General features: G+C 41.5%; 1 protein-coding gene and 1 pseudogene across 3 annotated transcripts in view; both read left to right on the forward strand.

The window, feature by feature from the left end:
* The first annotated feature begins 3662 nt into the window (after window positions 1–3662).
* LOC101838673 lies at window positions 3663–5875 on the forward strand (annotated as a pseudogene).
* Arl13b (ADP ribosylation factor like GTPase 13B) overlaps window positions 5760–20591 on the forward strand; it is a 54315-nt gene continuing 39483 nt past the window's right edge. The window contains exons 1-2 of one of the 3 annotated variants that reach the window (XM_013118151.3): window positions 5761–6097; window positions 19172–19242. In XM_013118151.3, the coding sequence (XP_012973605.1) occupies window positions 6039–6097; window positions 19172–19242 (130 nt within the window). In that variant the 5' untranslated portion in view covers window positions 5761–6038. Of the gene's footprint in view, window positions 6098–19171; window positions 19243–20591 lie in introns of all 3 variants that reach the window. The other 2 variants (XM_005076759.4, XM_040750608.1) reach the window with 2 other exon arrangements.

Below are 20591 nucleotides of genomic sequence, written 5' to 3' on the forward strand. Positions count from 1 at the left end.
CGAGCGCGGGCGGAGCAGCCTGGGGCAGAGGGGACCGCCCGCTCCCAGCCCCCAGCCCGGGAGGGGAAGCGATGACTGGGACATTTCCTGGAAGCTTTTCTCAGATAGGGAGGGGGTGTGGAGGAGGAGGGCTCAAAGAGTGAGGTCGGAGGCCTCGGAAAGTTTATCAGAGGTCCTTTGTCACTGTCCCCAACCCTGCAATAACTTCTTTTCTTTAGAAATCGAAGTCTCTCTCTCTCTCTCTCTCTCTCTCTCTCTCTCTCTCTCTCTCTCTCTCTCTCTCTCTCTCTCTCTCTCTCTCTCTCTCTCTCTCTCTCTCTCTCTCTCTCTCTCTCTCTCTCTCTCTCTCTCCCCCATCCTTCTTTTTCCTCTCTCCTTCCCTTTCTTTCTCTTGATCTTCCTTTCTCCATTTTTCCCATTCTTTCTCTCCCTCCCCTTCTCTCCTTGTCCAGAGACTGTGCCAGCCAGGAGGGTGTCAAAATGACATCCTGAACTCAGAAGGAAATGTGAACTTTAGGGATAAGACTGGTCGGTACAGAAGTCATGGGAGGGAAAGACAATGGAACATTTTGATCACCTATGGCGTGTTTCCACCAATAGACTGTTGTCATATGGGTGTACTACCATTCAGTTTGGGTCATGCATAGGCCTGTGAATCAGGCTTTAGGTTGCTACAGGAAACTAAAATGCCTGGGCTCAAAGCACAGCACTTACTTGGTCTTAGTACCATTGTATAGCTGTAAGAAAAGAGCTTACCCTTTTCAGCCCCAGTCATATCACCTAATACAGAGAAAACGGGTTTTCATAGTGTTGATCTGAGACTTTCAATAGGTGTTATATGAAGCAATAAGGCCACGTCCAATAATAGTGTTCAGCGCATGCCTATTATTGCTCCTTTTCTGCCCAAATGAAACTTTGACTTAATTTCTTTTCTAAGTGTGTGAATGAAACTTACTAAGCAGAATCATATTTTAAGAATTATTACTAGATCTAGTTGTTCTTTTCTGTTTTTTTTCTTTCTCTCCTTTTTAATAATTTTGTCATCCAGCTGTATGAAAGATGACTAATATTGGAGTGGATTTCTCTGATAAAAGAGTGGTTTGGGGAATTTCCGTTCATGCAGTAGGGGGAAGGGAAACTCTTGTACTATACCAATCTATGTTCTGTTCCTTGTTTAAGAATTAAATTAATATATGATAGACTAACAGGAAAAAACAATATTTAGTCCCATTTCACAAAATTATGAAAGTCAAGGAGGTGGCCAGATGATTGAAACATATAACTTAAGCTGTGGAAAGCAAGTTCGAGGCTTCAGCAAAGGGGGTTGAGTGTGGGGAGAAAACAGCTCTAGAAAAGACAAAGAGTAGACATGTATGATCAAATAGGGTTTGCCTTATTGTCTTGGGGAAACAAAAGTCCTCTCTGGCACTTGCTCTCTCTAATATGATAGAAATTTTACTAATCAAAAAATTCATTTATAGGTGTAATTTCTGTTGCAGCTTGGATATTTTTGTAAAACTACTTTTAAAAATACTCCATTTAGCAGGGTGTTGGTGGTGCACGCCTTTGATCCCAGCACTCGGGAGGCAGAGGCAGGCAGATCTCTGAGTTCGAGGCCAGCCTGGTCTACAGAGTGAGTTCCAGGACAGCCTCCAAAACAATACAGAGAAACCCTGTCTTAAAAACCAAACAAACAAAATATTCCATGTAATGAGCATGATCGTTGCCCGTGCATGTGCACCAAGGGCCTGCAGAAGCCAGCAGAGGGCATCAGGTCCTCCTGGAACTGCAGTGCCAGATGGTTTTGAGATACTGGGAATCAAACGAGCAACAAGGGCTCACCACTAAGCCATCTCTCAGCCCCTAAGGCTCCAGTCTTACTTATCTTAGTTGTATCTCAAAGGCTCCTGTGTTAAAGGCTATGTCACCAGCCGATGGTGGTGGTGGTGATGGAAACATTAGGACTTGGGCCTAATGGGAGGTCATTTCTGGATGTGTCCCTCTCTCTCTTCATTCCTTACAGAAAAGTCACCAAGTAAGCAGTAACCACAAGATAGGCAGCCTTTTTCTTTCCTTTTCATTTCTTTTTTAAGATTTTTTAAAATTTAAATTAGAAACAAGCTTGTTTTACATGTCAATCCCAGTTTCCTCTCCTTCCCCTTCTCCCTTGCCCCTCACCAATTCCCTATCCCATCCCTTTCTGCTCCCCAGGAAGGGTGAGGCCTTCCATGGGGGATCTTCAAAGTCTGTCTCATCACTAGGAGCAGGAGATAGGCAGCCTTTTTTAGCCTCTTTCTTCCAGTACAAATATTACCATGATGCATTGTGGCATCACAAGCCACGGGCTATGTCATAGAACTTCTAAAACTGTGAGTTAGCGTATACATTGTCTCCATTTACATTGATCTTCGGGTATATTTTCTTCTTTTTGTTGTTGACAAGCCAGGGTACTCATACTTTCTTTGAGGCAGTTCATTAAGGAGCTGCTATTTCTGCTGGATTTTGATTTGCTATGGTTTAAAATGTCCCAGATGCCACCAACATTCACTGAAGACACCTGCAAACTTGTGTTGTGGCCATAGGTGAGCATTATCACCCACAGCTTCAGGACCCTCAGTTAACACTCATTCTGGGAGGGTGAAACCAAGGCCTCCAGACACTCAGTAGCCTATGTCTTTCCACGCCTTCTGTCATGACCCCTGTGTCTTTCCACAAGGTCCACTGGAACTTCAGGCCAACACTGCCTTGGCTGAGAAGGTGGTAGGGCCCTCCCATCCACATTTTCAAATAAAATTGTTTAACTGAAATATACATACATGTACATGTCAAAGCAGTACCTGTTGCTGTATCATATTCTAATCCTTTCAGGTTACTGGAATAAGAATTATCCAGTATGTATGTGGCCCCTCCCTTTCAAAACCCTTTCTCCTTGGTGGATACTCTGACTCCACCAGTTTTATGTATTTACCACCTTATTCTCATCCCCAGGTGGTTCAAACATAAATATAAATCTAATCTCTTAGAACCGTCTGGATTATAGCAAAAGAAGCTTTAAGTACTATATTTAATCTTTAGTATGGAAATGCAGGTGTGTCACGGGTCTTCTGTGGAGAGCTCCATTTGGAAGTCTCTTGCTTATGTGAGGATGGTCGTAAAGGGCATTGTCAACTTTGAGATCTCGAAATTTCTCTCGGAGGGAAAAGTGCCTAAGTTAAGCGTCAACAGCATTTCATAAAGTGTCATCTCCAAGTCAGACAACAACAGAGAGAGCCAGAGACGTGAATGTTAAAAAAAACAGAAGCATTTCAAGGAAATTGAAAAAGAAAAACAAAAAAACTTTCTCCAGTTTCATTGCTTGAAAGGGACTGACTTTTTAGTTTCAGAAATGCTTTGCAGTATCAGTAAATGTGGAACAACTGGCCCCTTCACTGTAATGCCAAACTTGAAATGCTAAATAAGCTTCTTCAGGCACAGAAAGGACACTTGTGTTTTCTCAGAAAGTATGATTTTAAAAGGAAAGCAGATAGGGTCAGCTCTTAGAAAACATAGGAAGACAAAGAATTGTTCTGAAGAGAAGAGAAACAGGAAAGTATACAGCTGTGACAGCACAAGACAAGACGGGAAAGAGTTTTAAAACCATTTGCTGCATTAAGTGTGTTGAGATGCAACACTTCCTGCAATCTCTTCTGTGGCATCAGGGCTCTCCTCCAGTAAAGCCCAAGATTGTCAAAAAGAGGACCAAAAATTTCATCCAGTGCTCTTCAGGGTGACTATGCCAAAATTAAGCTCAACTGGTTGGAACCCAGAGGTCTCCACACCGGGGTATGGAGAAGATTCAAGGGCCGAATCCTGGTGCCCAGCATCAGTAACAGGAGCGACAAGAAAAAGAGCCCAGCATCCTCTTGAACTTCCTGGTTGGTTCACAAGGTCAAGGAACAGGAAGCACTGATATGCAACAAATCTCACTGTGTTGAGATCTGTCACAACATTTCTTCCAAGAACTGAAAACTCATCCTTGAAAGAGCAGTACAGGTGAACATTAGAGTCGTCAAGCCCAATGCCAGGTTACAAAACAAAGAAAATGAATACATGACTCCTGTGCGTTCTTTATTTGTGTTTAAAAAAACATCAAAGGGAGAAGGTGAGGGAGAGGGTGAGTGAGAGAATGAGGGTAGGTGGGATGGAGGGAGGAAGAGGGTAAGACAGACAGGTGGAGATAAAAAGAAGAGAGAAGAATTAGGAATTTACTGCCATTTGTCTCACAAGCATTTGTGTTAGACCACAGCTACCTATCTCTTTATCCAGGGAGTGGGGTGGAAGTTGGGGGAAGGATAAGAAAAGGATCCCCCTTCACCATAAGTTAATGTGGGGCTGCAGAGATGGCTCAGAGGTTAAGAGCACTGACTGCTCTTCCAGGGGTCCTGAGTCCAATTCCAAGCAACCACATGGTGGCTCACAACCATCTACAATTCAATCTGGTGCCCTCTTCCAGCATGTAGGCAGAACACTGTATATGTAATAAATAAATAGATTGTTGCTTAAAAAACAATAAGCAAATGTATGATTGTAACATACTTATTGAGAATGGCATTGAGTTGTGTCTCATCATCTCAGTAACTCTGTGAACTGGTGGTTTTTCCATCCCATTTTACAGAAGGGCTACAGAGGTTCAGAGTCAGTGAGATCATTAATTAGAAAAGAACTATGCTAAAATACTAATCTATCTTAGTCCTACACTATCATTTTCCATTACATACTGTAAAACCCCTGTGTTTTCTTTACTTTTATGATTTGAAATGTCCTTATTGTCTGTCTGTCTGTCTGTCTGTCTATTTGTCTATCTGTCATCTATCTTTCAGAAGCTGAACAGATTAACATGTTATTGGATGCATTTTCAGAAAGGTATTTGCTATTTTCTCAATAAATATGTTAGAAATATATATTAAATACCTCTTTTAAAATAAAGCGTTGCAAAAGAGCCAGCATATTCACAATCTCAAAATTCAAAAATCAAATGGTCATGATTTTAGATAGCTAAAAAGTTCCCAAAATACATTAAATTATCATGACTCCTTATCTTTAAGTGGCTAGTGCACAATGTTTTCATCCTGTTCCTTCTCTGTTTGCACATTCTACAACAAGGACATGTTGCTCTTGTTAATTGTAACCCCTTCTTACAAGAAATGTAATCCCTGGTTCACATTTTTTTTTTACACAGCAGCGATAAACATCAGATTAAAACAGCATTCCCATTTGAACTGTTGAGACAACTTAGCAAATGAGTTTTCCCCGTGTGTCTTTGATTTATAATTGCCTCAGTGTATTGCTCCTGAGTTCTTCAGCTTGAGTTGCTCTGAGCCCCAGAGGATCACCATCCCTACAGCACAACAAAACAGAACAAAACAAACAAAACACGCAGAGGATCAGAGATCGCTGGATCTTATTTGAGTTACCGGAGAAGAATGAGAAACAAAAAAAGTTGGCAGGCAATGGATTTCTATTGGGTGTAATCAGGGCTTGTGTGAGATCTCTCCAGGAACCCTGGGTTTATCTATGGACGCTCTGGTTGCCTAGTAACCAGAGCCCTCTTCCGTGAGCTCCTCCTCCTTCCTCTAGACCACGCCCACTTCCTCTTTCCGCCCTCTGACAGGGGGCGGGGAGCAAGGAAGTCTTCAGCCGCTTAGAAGGCCGGAACGTAAGTCGTCAGCCTCTGATTGGAGCAGCGCGTTGTAGGCGGTTCCGAGGGCCGGCCTTCCGAGCTGCGGGAACGTCAGCACGTCGACGCGGGGGTTTTCTCCGGAGTCCCGCTAACGCCGCTCCGGTGTTCCTGAGCCTGCGTTCGGGAGGTCCTGGGGCGGCGGGCCGGCGCGGTTAGGGGCGGGACCCGGGGTCGGTCCGGTCGCAGCCCTCCCGGCCTGTCCTCCCGGCAGGTCTGCCCTAGGGGAGCCTGAGGACGTGGGGCCCCCCGAAGCGGGCCGCGGAGCCCGGGGCCCTTCCCCGCCCGCGGCTCGGATGGGAGGTGGCGGGAGAGACCTGGGATGTTCAGTCTGATGGCCAACTGCTGCAACTTGTTCAAGCGGTGGCGAGAGCCTGTCAGGTAGGCTGGGGCGCTGCCCGGAGGGATGGGGACGACCGCGCCCCTGGGCCGGCCCTGGCGTCGCCTCTTCCCTAGGCTTGGGAGGAGTCGGCCAGGTCTGGGGGAATGCCACCCTTTCCCATGGACCATTACAGAAACGGCAGCCTGGACAGGTGCCCCCTGTCTTGTCTGTTTGACTAAAGATGCGCTCTCCAGCCTCTACGTATATTTTAAAACTATTTTACACTTCTTAGAAAGATGCGTGTCTGTGTGGAGACAGAAGGAGGGAGAGAATTGCCTACTGTGGCTGTCTTCAAAACCTTTTGTAATGGAAAAGTTTTTAAAGAGAGTTATGAAGTACATTTTCCCCTAATAAACACATCCCGTTTTTCCTCTTTCCCATCTCATCTCTTTGGCACACATCTGAAAACAAGCACACACTATTTTGTTTGGCTATTTGGTCCTACTACTTACTAATTACGTGATTCAACCACATTTGGCCCATCTTCCTTATTTATTAAATGAGATGATGACATCTGTGCCTAAGAAGTGTTGGATTCAATTAGAGTGGGAGAAGGGTAGTGTTTTCTTTGCTGTAATTTAGCTTCTGTTTTCATGTATACTCTATGATAACCTAATTGAAAGGTCTCTTGCTTCATGATTCATTTTGCAGTAGTACATGTGTTAACGTTCAGTGGGTGTTCCTTGCTGGTTCATCCAATGTGTCAAGAAAGTGGCTTGTACCAGGCACCCTGTTAGGATGGAGTCGGTTAAGCTAATGGTTCTGAAACCTAGAAGCCCGAACTACACAGTGTGTTTCTCTGTATAACTATTGACTTTTTACAGTTCTGCTTTGGAATTAGACCACAAGAAAAATTTAGCAAAGTGTTGTTCTTTTTTTAATTCCTAAATCCACAGATATATATTTGTCATAAAGATGAGTAGCAGATCATTAAAGAATGCACTTGAAAAGCAACACTTTGCATATTTCTAGGACAACACGTGTCTGTATTTGGAAAAGAAATTTGTTTTAAACAAAACAAAACTTTTGTCATTCTTTCCCCCTCATTGACTCTGGGTTTGAATGTTTTGACTGTAAGTTATAGGATCACCTCTCAGAACCGAAGGTGTGCTCTGTGCGATTGACTTTAATCCTACTCCGGTTGATTTCAGAGCTCCTGCCCAGACTAGAAAGTGGGCACATATGCCCCTTCATGCTTGCCTCTGCTTACTTTTAAAGAGTGAACTTTTTAGGAGAGTATTAGAGTGTGAATATAATCAGCGTTTTGCTTTTATGATCTACACTAACTGATAAAATGCTTCCACTATACTTAGGTTTTCTGTTCATTTTTAAAGATTTAGATATGCTGCCTGATGTTGAGATTCTCTGTTTTCTACAAATATATTTGCAACTGTGAGGGGAGGATGTAATGATTATTAATGTTCAGAAAATGCTCGGAGGTTATGTTGGCTTGTCTAGTAGATTCAGAACTCTTCACATGGAAGATCCTTCATCAGGCTCTCTGATTCGTTTGTCTAATGGTAACCCATTGAGTATATTAGATTTGTTTGCTATGTGCCAGGCAGGAGGCATTAAGGCACCAGTCTGGGTTAGTAATGAGGACCAGGAATGCAGCCAGTTTTCAAACCATACTTGCCATACAAGTCAGAACATGAACTAGGCTTTCAAGCCGTGGAAATCAATCTTGAATTGACTATAGTGCTAGCCCCACAGACAAGTGATCTGCCCCAATAGAAGCCATATAGGACAATGCTAGATTTTTTTAAAATTTCCATTTTTAGATATAGTACAATGCTGAAAACTAAAAAAAATTAGTATAATACTGTGAACTAAAATGTGTATTGTATTAGAAGCTCACCTGCTTGTAATGAGTTTTTTTGTTTTGTTTTGTTTTTTTTGTTTTTCGAGACAGGGTTTCTCTGTGGCTTTGGAGGCTGTCCTGGAACTACCTCTTGTAGACCATTGTAATGATTTCTAATTTGGGGTGTGTATGTGCACATGCGAGTGTGTGTGACTAGAGTCCCACACTATATATGCTGTGATTCTCCTTTTCAGTCTGTAAGAGTTGCTGTCTCTGAGGCCACTTTGCACAGTACTGCTTAGGGATTTTAAGGTTGAGGGTATAGTTGTTGGCAGAATACTCCTCAATTTTCTTTTTTAGGGGACAGGTGAGACAGGGTTTCCCTGTGGCTTTGGAGACTGTCCTGGAACTAGCTCTTGTAGACTAGGCTGGTCTTGAACTCAGAGATTCGCCTGCCTCTTCCTCCCTAGTGCTGGGATTAAAGACGTGCGCCACCAAACACAGCCTCATTTTTCTTTTTAATCCCTTGTAATTTGAGTACGGTGGTGCATATGGAGGAAGAATGGTACAGAGACAGTATGTCATTCATCATAGGCATGTGCTCTACAGTAGACATCACAGTAATCATATCAAGGAGTGTGTAGCGCCAGTGTGTTTTATTGAGGGGAGGTTAACCTTGACCACTTGGGTAACATGTTGTGTTGTCCTTCAGGTTTCTTAGTATAGTGCTTGAGTTTAGTAGATTGGAAGCAGAATCTTAGAAATCTTAGCATTTTCCCAAGTCCAAGTAGTTGGTTCTTTCTATCTCATAGCCTTTTAAGAAAGAAAACCTGTGCAAGTATTTGAAGCATGGCTGCTGAAATTACTTTTCTCATTGCTGCCACCAAAACCTGCGGGAGCAAAGTATGACAAAAAGGATTTATGTGGATCTAAGTTTTAAGAAAACACTGTCCATTGCATCAGGAAGGCAATCAAAGTTGATGGTGGGCATCTGCACCCGGAACTCAGTAGTCTGTAAATGGTGAAGTTCAGCTGCTTTTCTCTTTTACCTTTTTAGTCTGCAGGGCTCCATTCATACTCAGGGTGGGGCTTCTCTCTTCTGTTAAATCTCCTTGGACACCCTCACAGACACTCCCAATGGTGTGTCTCCTAGGTGATTCCAAATCCAGTCCAGCAGACAATGAAGAATTACCATCACAATAGCATCGAACTTTCACTCAGCAAACTACCTGCCTCCAACCCTGAGTGATATACATTGTGTAGGAATTTATCCTCTTCCGTTGAAAGCTTGTGTTTATCAGGATATAGCTTTGCCTTTTCTTCCTATTTTCCTGAAAGAAATTTGCCTTTCCAAGGTTAATTCTTAGGTCTGTCTTGGGCCTGTGCTCTGTATTCCATTTCCTTGATTTAGTTGTTCTACATTCAAACAATTCTTACTTAGAATCAGTATATTTTATATATACTACAGAAGGGGCTTGTGGGATATAAGAATAAACTTGTGTTGTTTTTACTATGAAAACCAGAAGTCATTTCACCAGTATTTCATGTTAGCCGATTTATATTGTTTTTCTCTTACCAAAATCAGAAGTGAAGAGTAAGCCTGAATGCTGAATTATGTTTTGTTCTCCTACATCACTAGGTCCTGGTGGGCTCCCTGTTTAATAGAATAATTCTCACATTTTTGTAAGCGGCTTTCAGAGACCCCTAGTGATGCCTAAAACTGAGCAATAACAAGCCCTGTATAAGCTAGATCTATACTTATACTATACTATATTATACTATACTATGCTCACACACACCCCAACGGTAAGCTTTGACTTGTAGATTTGGCACAGTAAGACTTTTAACAGTTATAACTAATAATAAAATTGATTATAGCAATGTACCGTAATAATATGACCAGTATGGATGCCCCCAGTTGGGAGCTTCTGTTAAGTAACATGCGGGTAACTTGAACAAAACCAGTCAGGTAGCTGAAAAGGTTGCCAGATAAGTAATGGATAGATAGCATATACAACATGGCTATGCTGAATAAATGCATGATGTAATTCACATGAGTCGCACCCAGGTATGGCAGAGGAGGTGATACTTTCACTGTACTAGTGGGACCCACAGTAGAGAAGTTAGGGCTCCATTGCAGAACTTTGTGTAACTTCAGAGCACAGTTAGTCATATTCTGCAGTTTGATTGAATGCCCACAGTGATCTACATGTTAAAGGCTTCTTCCCTAACATAGGATTGGGAGGTAGTCAAATTCTAGAGATGGAGCCTAGTGGAAGGAGATTAGGTCACTAGGGATGTGACTTCAAAGGAAGTTGTTGGACCCAAGCCCCTCTCCTTTTTCTGCTCTCATAGCTTATATTTAAGAGATTGACTCTGCATGTGCTCCCACATAATGTGTTGCCTTTCAATAATAAGGACTTAGAGGTTGCTTTTACTTCAAGGTACTGACTATTTGGGGCTGCAAGTACCCTGGGTAAGTAGAAGTGGGAGAAAAGTATGGTGTCTCAGTGTTTTAGTTAGGGTTTCCATTGCTGTGATAAAACACCATAACCAAAGAGCAAAGTTGGGGAGAAAGGGTTTATTGAGCTTACACTTCAGGATTGTTGTTCATCACTGAAGGAAGTCAGGACAGAACTCAAAACAGGGCAGGATGCTGGAAGCAGGAGGGAATGCAGAGGCCATGGAGGGGAGTTGCTTACTGGTTTGTTTCCCCTGGCCCACTCAGCCCACCTTCTTATAGAATGCAGGACCACCTGCTCAGGGATGGCACCACCTACCCTGCATGAGCTAAGCCCTCCCTCAATGGTCAGTAAATGAGAAAATGCCTTACAGCTGGATCTCATTGAGATGTTTCCACAACTGAGGCTCCTTCCTCTCTGATGGACTCTAGCTTGTTTCAGGTTGACACACAAAATCAGCCAGTACACTCTGCCTTCATTTTGTGTTTGTCAGAGTTCATACTTTACGACTGTAGGCTGCTGCTCCTCAGGGCAGGAAAGAGACGGGCGGGTTCAAAAGAAGAGATGCATGCGATTTTATTGGTATCTAAAGACATTTACATACCTTATGCTTTCGTAGATCCCAGTGTCAAGAAATGCCCACTTAAAATCAGAAAAGTAAGACTAATTCAACTGAAAGCATCATGAAAACTAAGTTATATAAAATAACAACTGTTATTTTAAATTAGAAAGTAGGAGTATTTGTGTTAGCCACTCAAGATTTTCAGATATTATCCTTTAGTATCATACATAAATTTTAATCCCAAAGATACAGCAGCCTCATCCTTACATGTCCTGTATCCTAGTCATCTCCCATCACTTCTTGCACAGGTCCTGGCCATTTGAAAATAATTTCTCTCCCACATTGATTTATCATCTCCCTCTATGAAAGCTGTACTTGACAGCTTACTACTAACTAACCCATTCAGCAGAAGAGCTGTAGGTTGCATGCAAATACATTTTAATGCTCTGCACAGCGGTGGGGTGTCTGTAAAGCTGATTGTGACGTGGTTTATCATTTATGCTGTGATTGTTTCTCATAGAGGGAGTAGATCTCTACAACCATGTTTTGAATGTAAATAAATCTAGACCGTTTATAGAAGTTGCTGAGTTCTTAATTTCCTAATTAAGCTTTACATACAGATTAGCAAGGATTATCTAGTGTGCTCTATGCTAAACCGGAATGTCTGACATTCTATTTATCTGTCTACTTCTTCATGCTTAATAAAAATAGTAGGATATTAGAGTTTAAAAAAGTAGTGTTTATGTTCAAATTTAGAACTTGCTTCATGAAGTTTGAAATATTTTCAGTAATGTAGTTTTTGTGTACCCAACTTTGCCCTTCAGTTTCTTGAGTAAAATGTTTTATCCTTGATATGCATCTTTTAAACATTAGAAATAGCTTGTATCTAATTATTTCTATTTAAAATTATCCTTCTAAGTTGACAGTTATTCTTTGAGTTTCAGTTTCACACATATACAACATATCTTAATCACACCCAAAGCGGTTCCCACACGTGTCCCTTCCTTCTTCATCTCTTCCTCCTCTTCTCCTTCTCTGTTTCCTCTTCTTCCTGCTTTTCTTCTCCCGCCAAGTCCAGTCAGTGCTGCCTGCATGAGTGTGGACAACCTACCAGTGGCCATACCCTCAAAGCAAAATGAGTCTTCCTCACTCAGCAGCTGCCAATAGCTCCTCAACTAGGAATGGAAGCTCATGAGACCTGCCACTGACCACCACCCCCACACACCCCATCTATGATGGAATTATTCTCTGGCAGCTTCGGTGAGTTCATGAGAGCAGTGGCCTGTCATGCCCAGAAGACAACATTTCACAGTGATTTTCCTCATCCTGCCACTGTTAGATTCTTTCTGTCCCCTCTTCCAATGCTCCCTTAGCTTTGTGGGGGTTCAAATATCTATACTTAGATCTAATTTAGGGCTGAAATGCAACTATCACTTAATTTCAACACTGATCAGTTATGAGACTGCATTAACTATTGCTCCCTAACATAAGGTTCACTGACTGAAGTTAAAAAAAAAGTTTTTTTCTTTTGTTTTTAAATTTTCTGTGTGTCTTTTTTTCTTTTCAACTTTATTAGTTTTAATTTTGAGTATGAGTGTGAATCTTTGTGAGGGCCTGCTTGTGTATATGTGCATGTGAGTCCTAGTGTCTGAGGCCAGAGACATCAGATACCCCTTGAGTTCAAGTTAAAAGTGGTTGTGAGCCATTTGATTTGGGAATCAAACCTGGGTCCTCTAGAAGAATAGTATGTGCTCTTAAGTGATGAGCTATCTCTCCAGCCCCTCTAGTATTATTCCTTGCGGCTTGCGCCACTTCAAGCAGCTCTTCACAGTCTCCTCAGTTAGAACTTGTCCTCATCAACTGTGAAGTGCCAGATCATCATTAATTCACAGCTCTTACTTTCTGATTTCCCTCTTACTGAGGAAACAGCAAATGAAGCTAATGCAAATGATTTACGTTGAGAAAGTACTATACTGAATTTAATTCACATAAATCCTTTTTTCAATATGAGGAGCTAAGACAAATTGTCTATTTCATGTCTAATTGACAGAAAATTTCTGAAAAATAGGTGTACATGCTTGTTGATTAAAGGTAATAATGAACAGACATATTTAAAACTAACATAATTCTTAGGAATTAGGAAATGAAAGGAAGTGACTGAGATATCAAAGTTCTGATTATATATTGTTCAGCTATTTGCCTCAAGGTGAAGACTTCTGTAGTTCAGATTCTAATACTTGATGCCACTCAGTGTCACTCAGTGTAGTGGCTAATATACTACTCAGTGTAGTGGCTAATATACTACATACACACACACACACACACACACACACACACGCACGCACGCACGCACTCACGCACTCACGCAGGCATGCATGCACGCACTCACCTGAGTTCCAAGTTGGAAGTGTTCTCATCTTCCTTGTCTCCTTGCCTGTAAATTGTACATTTCCTGGACTGCTTCATGTGTTGTGATGGATTAAACTGTTACTTAGATGACACAAATACCTGGTCAAGTCTCTCCTTCAGTTTCAGACTTCAGCCATGAGAGCAAGCATCCTGTCAACATGTGCCCAGGGAACTACTTAACTGTCTTTTAGAATAGGGCCCAGCTGCGGGCTCCCTGGCTGTCATCAGAGTGGCTTGAGGTTGAGCATCTCCTGTGTGCCACACAGTCTTGCACACACTGTTTACATAGTCTAATCTAATTTCATTTTGTCCACTCACGTGGGCATTGCCAGCATTGTATTTATTGGTGAAATTGATCAGTAATGTGACTAGTGTCATACAGTTTAGAGATCACAGAATGAGGACTTGAATGCAGGAGTCTGTAACAGGTTGATGCCTATTTATCTGAGTGCCTTGAGCCTTATTGTTGCCTATTGGTAGTAGATCTATGTATCTAGATCTGATAGTACCACAGAGCCCCTAAGTGTTCACACACACACACACACACACACACACACACACACACACACACACACACATACACACACACCTACCTCATTTGGAAAATGTAACATTGAGACTGGCACAAAATAATCCTCTCTGGTTTTCTATTTTTACTTAAGAGTATGCTTATAATTTTTAAGATTGTTCCATGTACTAGAAAAGATGCTTCTGTGACTAAATATTTGAGGTAATTTAGCATGGTGAATAAATAAGGTATGAATAAAAAAAATCACAGTATGAATTAACTGTAATGTTTGGTAATTTATCATTTCAGAACAAACTGGGTTTAAAAATTAGCACCTATGTAAACTTCCAAGTCTAAGCAACCTTTTAAAATAATAAAGATGCACAACTTCTTGGCACATTAAAAAGTGCACTTACTGTAGCTTTATAGTAAATTGTCACCAGGGACAGTTTGGCTGTGGTGCTATATGACAGTAGTGAAATGAAAGATTGTCTTTTAGCCTCATGATCACTGGTCAAATGCACAGCCCTTCAAACAGGAAAAGATAGCACACAGTACTTTTAGGTCTACAGAGTTGACAAAAACTGGCACAGGCAACACCATCAATCATCCTGTCATTTGTTCAGACAAGAGCTCAATAAAAACATTAGGCACTAAGGGTACAAAACTGCCTAGATTTGATTTCTACCCAAAAGTGTTCCTCCAATGACAATGACTAAAACATAAATATTAACATACTGTGGCACTATGACAGCTTAAATGTCCATCTACTTTTTTTTATAATCCTCTGAATGCTAATATTAATTATGCTCTTGATACATTCCAAGTAATATAGCTTAAATCACAGACTTTATCTCCCTGCCATTTCACTCACTTGGCTCTTTATAACTTAAAAGATGAAATTTGAATCAGGAAATCAAATGCTTAATAAAAAAGAGAGGGCCGGCCAGACTGAGCAAAAGGACCTTGTACAGCTCCTTGACAAGAGCTCAGTGGTAGTACTTGCCCAGCATATGAAAGGCCCTGTGTTCAATTCCCAGCATCACCTCCCCCAAACGAGTACTGTTCATAGGTGTGATGGTTAGTTTAATTGTCTACTTGACAGAATCTAGACTTGCTTGTGAGATGGACATCTGGACCTCCATATGGGGGGTTATCTTGGTTGCATTGATTGAAAACAGTTATATTAGTGAAGCTAGTATTCACTTTTTCATAGCTGTTGCCAAACACCTTACAAAAATGACTTAAGAGGGACATTTATATGGGCTTATGATTTCAGAGAATGTACATATAGTTTCATGGTCCCAAGCATTTGAACATAAAATGACTGTGAGAGTTTGTGATGAAGGACAGATCCTCACATTCCCATGTAGCAGGAAGAAAAGAAAAAAATCAGGTGTATGGTGATGGTTGAGCAGTTAAGCGTACTTGTTGCTCTTAAGAGACTAGGGTTCAGGTCCCCCAGGCAAGTGTCAGCTCGTAACTGTCTGTCAATCCACTTCCAGGGGACCTGGCAACCTCTTCTGGCCTTTAAGAGTACCAGGCATGCACACGGTACGAACACTCATGGAAAATAATTTAATGAATTTGCAAAATCTTAAACATGCACATACACTCAAACATGCACACCATCTCTCAGGAGGTGGCCAGCGAGCGATAGTATACCTTCAAAGACCTGCCCCCCAGAAGCTTGCTTCCTTCAGTTAGGCCCCCAAGTTTCCAGAGTGTCCCTAAATAATTCCACGAGCTAGAAGCTGTGTTCACACCCTGAGCTGTGGGAGAGGGGTGTGGTTATAACGAATTCCATAGTGTTCTTAGAAACTGCTGGCTGGATGGTCTTCATTTGTAAGACAGTCTTAGACTTCTAGGGCAGGTTCTGTTTCTGGCTCTCTTCATGATCCTACTGCTGTTTCCCATTTATGGTAATAATCTCACATTACTGAAATTATCTTCCAGTCTTCCGGCTTCTTTGCTTGGCTCTCTAGTTTATGAGAGCTGAGATTCCTAGGTGTTTATTTACTTCTTTACAATAAATCCATGCTATTTAGAATACAATAGAAACAATCACAAAATGTGGACTTGTTTTCTTATTTTACATGTGTGTTTGGGCTGCAGGTATGTGTATGCTTTCTTAGGAAATAAACTCTTACTATTCACAGTTGACAATGCTTGTATAATTTTATATGCTCAGAAAGAACTTGTGTTAATATGACCTCATTACTTGCTGTGGATCTCCTTGACATTCCTAATGGCCTCCTCAGTGCTGGTTGGGGACAGAGTCTGAGCTTCCTTCTTAATCTTTGCTGAGTCAGGTGTAACTTTGATTTCCATTTATTTGCCATGATAGTCTGAGAAACTTTAAAAAGACTGAAGTTCTCGGGTAGCAAGGGAAACTAACATGCGGAATAAATTCTTTTTACTCATGTAAAAGCCAGAGTCCTTGCTGAAGCACACAGGCCTGATGGAATCTGAGTTCTGATGAGTGAGCTCTTGTCCTTTCCTTCTGTCCTTTTCTCAGTGTAATTTTACACTGTAGTCTTCCCAGTGGTTCCTTACTGACTGCTCTTACACCGCCAGCCAGCTGTGGTCTCCTGCCAGGATGAGTAACTAAGCTTTGCAAGGCCTTCCTTTTGTCTTTCCATCTGAATGAGACCTGCCTTGAACACGCTATGTGAAACTGCTGTTTCCAATCTCGGTTCCCGTTATCTTTGTGTATTTAATTCTTTTTTTTCCCCAAAATACTTAACAGTGTTCTATCATACTACATCATTTATACCTATTCAGTTCTTTTTCTTATTTTCTTTCTTGCCATAAAATGTAAACATAAAAAGGAAGACTTTAATTCAGTGTGTTTGTGTTTTGTTATGGTGATAACTGATAAGTAGGTTTATATTAAATACCTCAACACTGATAACTAATGTATAGAATCATGTCCCTGATCATTTGATAATTGACTCATTTGACTTTGGGAGACTGGATTTTTCTTCCTTAGCCCTGACCTTTGACCTGTTTCTGGAATGTCTGACACATTTACCTCTGTCCTTTATTTTATTTTATGGTTTCTGAATACATTTAGAATTTGAGAGAGGGAGCCGGGCGTTGGTGGCACACGCCTTTAATCCCAGCACTCTGGAGGCAGAGGCAGGTGGATCTCTGTGAATTTGAGGCCAGCCTGGTCTACAGAGCCAGTTCCAGGACAGCCTCCAATAGAAAGAAACAGTCTCAAACCAAAAAAAAAAAAAAAAAAAAAAAAAAAGAATTTGAGAGAGGGGGAAGAAATAAAAGAGAGCCATGCCTAGAGTTTAAAGAACACCCTTGACTGCCATCTTAATTCTGTTTTGAAACATTCTTTAGGATCATTGCCAGTGAGAAATGAATATTACTAATACAAGTGATGCCTGGGTTTCTCTTGGTCTCCTTGGAGTGCCTGAGCCGGTGGCTGTATGAAATGAATGTGAGCTGGGTTGATGGATTCAAAGGCTTATAGCTCCAAGTCCTAAGAATTAGGGGTTAGGACTCCAGAAGCTAGATACTAACAGGCCTGCTTGCTGAGACTGAGGGTATTGCTCTGAGCAGGTACCTTAGCAGCAATTGCACTTAGGGCAATCCTTAGTTCTGACCAGCAGGTGTCAGTAGTAGCTATCAATGCCTGCTACTTAGAGCTCCCAAACTGTGTACCAGGACTCACACCCCTTCCTACCTGGTGACTCTACTGGGACTCCCAGTGTTGAAAACTTTGGTCTGTACAATAATTGGTGTTATAGCTTTTGAGTATTGGTAACTTCAACTCTTAGTAGTCCTTGGCAGATGCTTGAAAGTCTTCTAGAAATGAGGGCCCACAGCCCCCATCTTTGTCTCCATGTCCTCTTTGTCTCCACCTCCCTCTGCCTGTACTACTGCTGTTGCTGCCACTGCTGCAGAGGTGGAGCTTCTGACCTCCCTGCTGGTTACTTTGTATATTATAAGTAGCTTGCTGGACTTTTGATAGAAGAAGACACCATTTGACAGAAGTTTCTGATTGGGCTCTCCAAACAGAAAGCCACATAGTCTGATTATATATGGAGGAGCAAGATGCCACATGAGTGCAGGGTACAATTGAAGGGCTGTATTTATGCCAATCACAGCACAAGCTATCACAGACCGTGTAGAAGGAACTGTCACACGTGCCACCTGGCACCAACCACTGGCTTCTTGCAGAGCTACTGAGGAGCTGCCACCTCCACCCCATGTTTTTGGGAAGAATAGCTTCAGGGTCATCTAAAGTACACTGAGGCATTCTAGCCTGGAATGTCTTCTAAGGCCACTGCAGGTAGTTTGAAGCATGTATATATGTTATATATTCTTATATGCATACATAAAGAGATAAAACTCAAAACTAACATTGCCAGCAGCATTTGTGTTTCGTGGCATTTAACAATGCTTAGTAGTCTCGGTTTCTTTGCCCTCCAGAGTTCTGTCTTCTCATCTGTCTCACTTAGGTTCTGTTGTCTTTGCATGGCAGCCAGGCTATGCTGTAGTTCTCTCTGTGTCCCCCAAACAGTTCCATTCCTAGATCCACAATGATGATCGGCTTTTCCACCCTTTACATTGTGCAGAGATCACCCTGGCCAGGGATGAGCGTTACTAGGGTACTGAATCGCAGGTTAGTAGGACCAGTATATACCTTCCCTCGGTTTATGAAGGTATAGAGGTTACTTTTAGGTACTGGTTGTGACTTGCTAACTGATTCATTGTGTGACCTTTGACAAATTATTTAAATTCATGTATTTCTTCATCTGTAAACCTCAGCTGGACTTTTCTTATTAGTTTTACTCAATGGAGTAAAAATATTTTATGCTTTATAACAATAGAAAGCTTCTTTCTAAATGTGTTACTCGTTCAGCTAGCAATCATATTATTATGTGGTAGTTGATATTTTTATTTGGTATGTTGCTGCATATCTAAATGCAGAGATGAGCCTAACACCTAGCAAGAATTCTGTATGTGCTCTGTAAGATAGATAAATCTCTTGTAATTTCCTGGTTCAACTAACTAGATGGTTGAGTTCTAAATAAAACAATGGTCATCAGCTCAGGGTTAGGTGTTATCTGTTTAGCTCCCTTTTCATCTTATCGGTTAGGTTTTTATTCTATAATGTTTGCTTTGAATACAATAGGATGATAATATCACGGTATATTCTTAAATTCTGCTTTTCAGCCACTGTTTTATCCATTAGCATAGTACCAAGCATCTAGAAGATTGTCTGGTATATGATAGATGTTGCTTGAATGGATAAATTTGCTTGTGTCCTCTCCCACATGCTGAGTAATGTTAAATTTTTATTATTTTAAGAAAAGTGACCCTTGTGATGGTGGGCCTTGATAACGCTGGTAAAACAGCCACAGCAAAGGGAATCCAAGGAGGTAAGTAGAAAATATTTGGTTTTTGAACTATTAATTTTTTTAGAGATTTATTTATTTTGTTTTTATACATAGGAATGTGCTATCTGTATGTATAGTGGCATCAGACTATATGACTGGGAGCCACCATGTGGTTGCTGGGAACTGAACTCAGGATCTCTGGAAGAACAGCCAGTGTTCTTAACTGCTGAGCCATTTCTCCAGCCCCTGTTAATTTTTCAGTGTCATTTGTTTATGTTGTTTCATTACCTGTTAATTGGACAGAGATAGTGTGCTACTTTGTGTTAATATACTTATGCTATGACTAGGCGTTGGCTTCCTGATGTCCCTCTACTGCCATGTTTCAGATTTGAATATGTGTAGTCTCTTTGACATCTTGACATCATTGATCAGCTGGGGAGACAGGGAGTAACCCAAGCTAGCCTAGAACTAGCAATACTCTGCCTTAGCCTCTCAGTTGCTAGGATTACACAATTACTCACCTTTGTCATGTAGTCTCCTGTTTTGTAAACTTTGTTCCCAATTGTGACCATCCTGAAGAATATTAATAGACTCAATTAAATTCTCTTTAGTCTGTTTATCTCCTCCAGGCTGTTAATCCTGAGAGCAGTTTTACTCATTTTGGTGTCCCAGTGGTTTAAACCATGCTTCTTGAGAATAGTAGACAGCCTTCTTCCTCTTCCTCTTCCTCTTCCTTTTTCTCCTCCTCCTCCTCCTCCTCCTCCTCCTCCTCCTCCTCCTCCTCCTCCTCCGCCGCCGCCTCCTCCTCCTCCTGTTTGTTCATGTCAGGGTTTCTCTGTGTAACATTCCTCACAAGTCCCACCCTGCTAAGCCTTCTTAAACCATCCTTTCTATGGCATCTCCCTGTCTACTTATTTCCAGTCCTGCTCTTACTCCTGGCTCATCCCCTTTGCTAGGTTTTTGTTTGTTTGTTTTGAGATATATGTACCTTCTCTTTAACTATATTGCTGTTGCTCAAATCCACACGCCAGTGTCTTTCATCTGTCATGTCACAATAGCTTCTTCTAAAAGTATCTTCCCTGTCGTGAACATTGCTTTTTTTCACTGCACTGCTCATCTCCCTGACCATCAGAATGATTGCGTTAATTGGGCATAGGTCTAACAGGGATCAGAAGTCACAGGGTTTCATTAAGATTGAAGTTTATTTTCTTCTGGTCTTGCAAAAGTAGTCCAGTACTAGGATGTCCTCCCGATGTTAGGGATTACCCCTTTTTCCTATTCACTGTGTCATCCCTACTGTTCCCTTTCTCCTATATAGCCTAAGTTAGCTCTCTGCAGCATGCATTTGAGCTGCAAGGAGGGGGTAAGAGAGAAGAGGAGGGCGTGCTTCT

Source organism: Mesocricetus auratus, unplaced genomic scaffold (genome assembly GCF_017639785.1).
Source record: "Mesocricetus auratus isolate SY011 unplaced genomic scaffold, BCM_Maur_2.0 Super-Scaffold_100008, whole genome shotgun sequence".
Classification (NCBI taxonomy): domain Eukaryota; kingdom Metazoa; phylum Chordata; class Mammalia; order Rodentia; family Cricetidae; genus Mesocricetus; species Mesocricetus auratus.